The 7,486-nt window shown below is 45.1% G+C and overlaps 1 protein-coding gene across 1 annotated transcript in view; it reads left to right on the plus strand.

Annotated features, from left to right (window-relative positions):
• The first annotated feature begins 4,886 nt into the window (after nt 1-4,886).
• The window catches only part of OXSR1 (oxidative stress responsive 1), a 143,556-nt gene continuing 140,956 nt past the window's right edge, over nt 4,887-7,486 (plus strand). The window contains exon 1 of the mRNA XM_023514051.1: nt 4,887-5,294. Coding sequence (XP_023369819.1) covers nt 5,225-5,294 — 70 coding nt within the window. The 5' untranslated portion in view covers nt 4,887-5,224. The remainder of the gene's footprint in view (nt 5,295-7,486) is intronic.

Genomic DNA, 7,486 nt, shown 5'->3' on the forward strand with positions numbered 1-7,486 from the left:
ACAGTTTTTAGTCTTGGCCTGCTTTGGTAGTGTTCTCTCAACTGACTGGCAGGCTGAATATAGAGGGTTCAGTGGAAGACGCTAAGGAGGGCCTTAAAGATGGTGGTGCCACAAGGTGGAAAGAGCCCAAATCTTGATTCTCTGCTTAAAGAAGAGGGATCAGGGATCTCTACACTGGACTTTATGTGTCTAAGAAATAAGTTTTGGGGTTAAACCATTCATATTTTTAGGTTGATATTTCAACTAGCATTAATTATGTGAACACATGTTTCTTTTTTTTTTTTTTTTTGAGACGGAGCCTCAAGCTGTCCCCCTGGGTAGAGTGCCATGGCATCACGCTCACAGCAACCTCCAACTCCTGGGCTCAAGCGAGTCTCCTGCCTCAGCCTCCCAAGTAGCTGGGACCATAGGCGTCCGCCACAACGCCTGGCCATTTTTTGGTTGCAGCCATCATTGTTGTTTGGCGGGCCCGGGCTGGGGATTCGAACCCGCCACCTTAGGTATATGTGGCTGGCGCCTTAGCCGCTTGAGCCACAGGCGCCGAGCCTGAACACATGTTTCTTACGTACCCTGAAGTGTTCCACATAGTACAGATACAAATAATTACCAGTCTTCAATGGACATATTCTTTCTAACTTTTCCCTATTAGAATATTGCCACAATGAATATCCTAATGAAGCAGATTTTCAGCTGTATTAAACCTTGAGGGGATAGTGTTGGAAACAGTGCAAGCACCTCAGAATCTGTTCTGTTTAGGTATTTCCCATCTTTTGCTCAGTTCAGCTTGACTTATCAAGTTGGCACAGTCCCAGCCTGGAAGAACCTGAAGATCCTTCTAGCTCAGAATCTAGCTTGATGCTGACACTTTATTTTCTACATGAACTGATTTTTTTTCCCCTACAGTAACCTTTATATCTATTTCTCACTGGTCCTGACTGCTGTCACTTTGGCATTCATCTCCTGAGTATGCCTATCTCTCAGTTTCTCACCAAGCTCAAGATTCCTGGCTTGTTCATGCCTCCTCTACTGTCACACTCAACCTATTTAACCAACTCCATGTCTCAAAGGTGTGCCTCTGCAGGATGCTTCTCCAGGCACAATGCAGAGTGCATTTCTATGAGAGGTACGGTTGTTGTCCCCTCTCATAACAAGGAATAAAATAATTTCATGTGACACGAAGGAGGGAACAGATTCTAACAGTCTACAACTGGTCCTCATTCTGAAAGGAAACTGCTGAGAAAATCACCTCCAAGATCTAAAATTTTCTTCATATTCAGGTTTCTCACATAGGGTACACATTAATTTCTAGACTTCAAAAACACTTTCATTAAAGGAGCCTATAAAATTTGTATTATTGAAGCTATAATTACCCACTTCAAGGCATTGTGAGTATTGAAATCAGCCTCCTCCCACCCCCCAACCATCCTGCAGACAGAGTACCATGCAGGTAAGTTGCTTAAGGGCAACAAAGTTAAGGAGGAAAGCATGAATATCCTTTCACTCCTGGTTTCTCAGTCCGTACAGGAATTTTTAACTTTTGGGTTCATACATAGTAGTAGATGCTGCCTATACCTGGCTCATATCTTTTGAGTCTACTCTGTAGTTTGCTCAGAGATTCTAGTACAGGAGGAGGACTGCCCATGTCTGCGCAAGTGCATTCTCTGAACTTAAGAGGGTGATTCTTCTCTCTTAAGCACTGAGCTGGGTAGAGGTGACTCCAGCATTGACTCCCAACGAGGAAAAGGGTTGGTAGGCTAATGCCTCAGTTCTTTGCCTCTCAGTAGGACAGTTTTGAGATGTGATCCACAGTTTGCCAGAAGTTCACAGCAGGATTAAGCTCAGTGGCCCACAGTGACCACTCATAAATGAACCAATAACCAACCATCTTCCTTGCCTGTCTCACTTTTCCACTCCTTCAGAGAGCCACTTCCTAAAGAAAGTACTTGCACCCAAATCTTGTTCTCAGAGCATGATTTTGGGGGAACTCAAACTAAGGGGGGCTTCTCTGAAAATGTAAGGAAAACAAGGTCCCTCACTCTAAGAAAATATGCCATACTTTCAAGAAACCTATGTGGGATTTGGTGAAATTTTGATATAAGGGCCAGAATTCCAGAATCATCCTACCTTCCCTCTCCCCCTCACCCTCAAAGATTGCTAAGGAATCCATTTACAGGGACCTGCAGTGTAACAGGAATAAACGTTTTACTTTATTAAAAGCTTCAAAAGTACTAAAAATAATTCTACTGTACTCTGTTTAAAATACAGTTGGCGGGCAGTGCCTGTGCCTTAGTCGGTGGGGCACTGGCCCCATATACTGAGGGTGGCAGGATCAAACCTGGGCCTGGCCAAACTGCAATAAAAAAATAGCCAGGTGTTGTGGCAGGTGCCTATAGTCCCAGCTACTCAGGAGGTTGAGGCAAGAGAATGGCCTAAACCCAGAAGTTGGAGGTTGCTGTGAGCTGTGTGACGACACAGCACTCCACAAGGGGTGATGACTCTGTCTCTACCAAAAAAAAAAAAAAAAAACAGTTGGCTCTTGAAAATGCAAAGGTTAGACTGCAGCAGTTCTCAACCTGTTTTAAAGGGTTGTGGCATTAGGAAGGTTGAGAACCACTGGGTTAGAGGAAATGCCTCCCCTCTATGTAGTTGGAAATCCATGTATAACTTTTCACTTTCTGAAAAATTAACTTAATAGTCTGCTGTTGACTGGAAGCCTTACCAATAACATAAAGTTGATTGACACGTATTTCTGTTACATGTATCATATGCTGTAATTTCACAATAAAGCAAATGAAGAAAAATCATAAAAGGAAAATGTATTTATTATTCATTAAGTGGAAATGGATCATCACAAAGGTCTTCATTTTTCTCAGGTTCACACTGAGTAAAAGGCTGAGGAGGAAGAGGAGTGTTGGCTGGTCTTGTTGTCTTAGGGTGGCAGAGACACAAGAAAAGCTGAGTACAAGTGGATCCTAAAGTTCAAAACCCTGTTGTCGAGGGTCAAATGTACTCTTTGCCTAGTTGGCTCTCTAATATTCTTTATCACAATATACTTACCTTTTCCTACGTGATTTGCTTAGCTGTTTACTGTTCTCTACCAGACTGTATATTCCATGGAAACAAGAACTAGGTCTCTTCTGGTCACCACTGTATACCCTTTGTTTATGACAATACTATCACATGGAAGATACTCCATAAGCTGAGAAAGAGGTTTATGTTTGGGCTCTGGCCTTAAATAGCTACCAATTCCTTGCTCATTAAAATCATGGGATCATAAAAATCATGGTCTCTCCCAGGCCATGTGAAGAAAGTCAAAGAGACAAGGGGGAAATGAAATGATCAGATCTGCAGGACAGGTTCTGGCCCAACAAAATGATCAAGTTGTGTACATGGAGGTGGTAGATTGCCAAAAATCTCTCCCTGAAACATATACTGAAGAATTCCTGGTTTATGACATTTCTATTGATACCAATCTTGAGATCTCTAACCTTTACTATTAGATTTAGCTCCTCTCTGATCCCTATTCCTCTCCTCCCTGCCAAAAGGCAGCACATGCAGCAAATTAGGTGTCAGTACCAATGACTGAAACCAATTTCTCCAAGGCCTGTACTATGCTTTCAGGAACTGTGGCACCTTTGTTGTCATTGGAGTATTCTCTCAATTTCCACCTGTTGAATTCATCTTAATTTTGTAAGGCCTGGCACAAATGCCACCTCCTTCATGGTCAGTGGACCTCCTATGGCAGCACTCAGCACAGGGTTTACAGTGCTTGGCAGGGGCTGGGTTAAAGTCTTTTCTTTAATGACTACTATTGAACTTAAAGGCATTCAAACGAGAACAGTTTTGCATCACCCTCTAACTCTGCTAATGCTTTATTTTCCATCTTACCAAGCGTGTTCACAGCCTTCAGCTCATTCATTTCTTCAACGGCCCTACATAGTTAACCTGAGAAAACTGAAGTTCTGTGTGAGTACACAAAAGCCAAGGCCCTCGATCAATCCTAAACTCAATCCCAAGTCAGCGTGGGCTGACTCTCACGTATTTCACAGCCCAAGCAGCATGAGGAAGAAAAAAAAAAAAAAACAACTTCCCGAGGCCCTCAACATAGGTACTCATTTGTGCTCCCGACCTAAAGCAGAGAAAGGCCCTAATTCCCGTCCTCCTCAACAGTGGTGGGATCCGCGGGTGAGAACGCCGCGACAAGGGCTGCAGAGGAAATGTACTCAGTAAAAAAAAGTGCCACGGGGTAAGCTCCTGGCTCCGCTCCGTCGGTAGCCCAAGGCCTTTTATCCCAGTTGGCAGTTGTCCACCCAAAGACTACCCCACCCAACCGCTCCTTCGAGCTTCTCCACACCCTGCGCAGCCGTTTGCACGTCTCCCGGGTATGACGGCTACGCCGTGACGTCACTCCAGAGGACGTGGTAAGTCGAGCAGGCTGGGGATGTCCAATGACTCCTAACGCGAAAAAGCGCGCACCCAGACTGCAGGCGGGATTAATTTGTGACTGACGTCCACGTACACCTATTGCTTTTCTGATTCCTCCGCAAAGAAACCAATGAATATGACGATGGCGATGACAACGTGCCTCAGCCGCTAAAAATGGCTCCGCCCCTTCCACTTGGTAGCGCTTTGGTTGCCATGTTTAGTGTGGCTACTGCCTCTGTGTTTCTTTAGGCTTTTCACTGGCTTTTCGATGCTCTCGCTGAACCCTTTCCTAAGAATTCTTTCTTTCCACTGTCAAGTTCCACTTTTTACAGCTTGCAACTCGCTCACTAAGTGTATCTAGCCACACTTAAAATGGCGGCTAGAGGCAGGTCTGAGGTGGGGCGTGACTGGCGCGGTGACGTCCTTGCGCTGCGTGCCGGCAGGTGGAGGGAGAAGGGAAAGTTTGGCCCGTGCGTGGGGTTCGGCTGGAGGGCGGGACGGAGGGGTGGGCCCAGGCGAAGCCTCTGTCGCCGCTGCTGAGGAGGCCGAGAACCGGGCGTGGGCCGGGCAAGGGAGTGCTGGACGCAGAGGAGCGGGAGGCGAGGTCTGCTGGAGCTCTAAGCTCCCGCCGCTCTGCCGCGGGGTGACCCCGTGCACCAGCGCCGTCCGACCCGTGGCTGTTCCGTGGCCTTTGGTGGGAGCGCGGCGACGGCAGTTGGGGGTGGGGAGCCGCGGAGCGAGGCAACGCGAGAGAGGTCAGCTAGTTTGAGGGAGAACCGGGAGCATTGCCGCCGCAGTCATGTCCGAGGACTCGAGCGCCCTACCTTGGTCCATCAACAGAGACGATTACGAGCTGCAGGAGGTGATTGGTGAGAGCTGGCGCCGCTGATGGGGGAGGCGCCGCGCTAGCCGGCGGGTGACACGCGGGAACGTGGGGAGCGCAGCACTCCCAGAAATTCCTGCGGCGAGGGGGTTTGTGGGCCGCGTGTGTGAAGCACCGGGTTTGTGGATCGAGTGTGAGAGGGGTGGGGGTTTCGAGGCACGTGCCTGTGAGGTGGGGTGGGGTTGGGTTTGAGGGGCTCTTAAGAGGTTTGTATACATGTTTGACAGATGTGTGAGCATGAACCTTAAAGAGTGCAAGTATGGGACATGCCTTTTTGAAGCTATCTGAGAAAGTGGGTATTGGAGTTGTGGGCATGGTCACCTATTTGGGATTGTGGGATAGGGCGCTTTAGTTCATTCTTGCATTCATGCGAGAACCCTTTTGAGTGCCACGAAGTGCCAGACTTTGCTGGGTGGAGCTGTGGATCCTCTCCAAATGAAGCTGCAGCAACGTAGACCTAACTTCTGACTCGTTGCAGTTGACTTTCTAGAGGTAAACCTTAAATGAATGGACAAAAAGAATTGAACAGGTTTTGGCACATGATAGGAGATAAACAAGATGTTCTGATAGAGAATAACCTGGAGACCTAGTTAAGGTGATTTCAGGGAACATTTTTTTTCCAAGGCTGTGACATTTCACTTGAGCCCTGAAGGATGAGGACTGAGTCTTAAGATTTTCCTACTGAAGGGTGGGGAAATGCAGTGGTCCTGAGGAGAGGAGGAGCTTGAAGTGTTTTAGTACCTGAACAAAGGCTAGCAAGGGTAGAGAGGTAAGGGAGGACTTAGGAACATTCACAGCATTAGTAAAAGAGTTTGGAATTTTAAGTATCACTGGAGGGCTTCAAGCAGCTCCCTGATGTGCTCTGATAGATGGGGCTGCTGTGTAAAGTAAATCTGAATACCAGTTGGCACAGACCAAAACTTGCACAAACAAGGGTTGCAATTTCCAGAGAAGCATAGTGATTGGGGGAAGGTTGGGGACTGGGATGAGGGGAGTATTTGTTAGATAACAATGACCTAGTGACCTTGGAAATCAAAAGGGATGGGTTTAGCTAAACAGAGGCTCAATCCAACTGACATGAGCAGACCTCTGTGTATAGGAGGAAGAATTGTCTACTTTGCCAGCATCTTGCCCTCAAATTAGTTTTATAATAAAGACCAACTGATGACACCTTAGCTGCCTTGCAAACATCAATATTTGTTGCAGTGTGTGGGTTTTGAAGAAACTTTGTCAAATTTTCACTTCACTTCCTTCTTATTTTAAAACAATTTGGGTTAAGTGTTATCTGAAAAATGTCACATCTTTTTCCTTAAGCCACTTCGTGGGTCCGTGTCCTTGAATCATACTGGGTCTTTTGACATATACTGATTAGTTCTAAAGCTAATTGGATCTCTGTCTTGATTGATTGCTTCTAGTTCCCTCAATCAGAGTTTCACATTGAAGGAAAGGACTAAATGGGAGATTCCAAAATGATATGAGAAAAGTGAAGAGGAGGGTCTCTATTGTTACTTTAAAAGAATTTTGCTTCCTTTTCTAGTAGTGTGTACATCTTTCTAGGGTGAAGAGGATGGTCGTAGACATTCTTAAAGCCTTTGCTGTTAGGTGACATAGTATTTTAGACTTGCAAGGGCTCTGGAGATTTAGTGATTTATTAATGTCTTATTTATGGTGTCTTTAGACCCATAGGATGTCTGTGAGTGGGCAGAAGGGAGACTCAATCCTCTGAGATAGGGTTAGTGTTCATCACATTCACACAGTGGTTTGTGATTCATAAAAGGGTAAGAACTCCAATGTCATTTGACCATCTTATTTAATACCATATAATTCACCCATTTTTAAGTATAAAATTTAGTGTTTTTAGTAAAGGTACTGACTGTATTGTACAACCATCACCATAATCCAGTTTTGGAATATTTCTATCCCCTCAATGAAGGATGCTTAAACTTAGCTTGTTTAAGTTAGTCACTCTTCCCACCCCCTGCCAACCAGAAATCTACTTTTTGGCTCTATAGATTTGCCTTTTTTTGACATTTTATATAAATGTGGTTTTTTGTGTTTCTTTCACTTAGTATAATATTTTTTCATTTTTAAAAACAATTTTTTTGGGGTATAATTTATGTACTGTAAAATCTACCTGATTGAAGTGTACAATTCAGTAATTTTTTTTTTTTTTTTTTT

This window comes from Otolemur garnettii, unplaced genomic scaffold (genome assembly GCF_000181295.1).
Source record: "Otolemur garnettii isolate 467f Iridium unplaced genomic scaffold, OtoGar3 scaffold00002, whole genome shotgun sequence".
In the NCBI taxonomy this organism is placed as follows: Eukaryota; Metazoa; Chordata; class Mammalia; order Primates; family Galagidae; genus Otolemur; species Otolemur garnettii.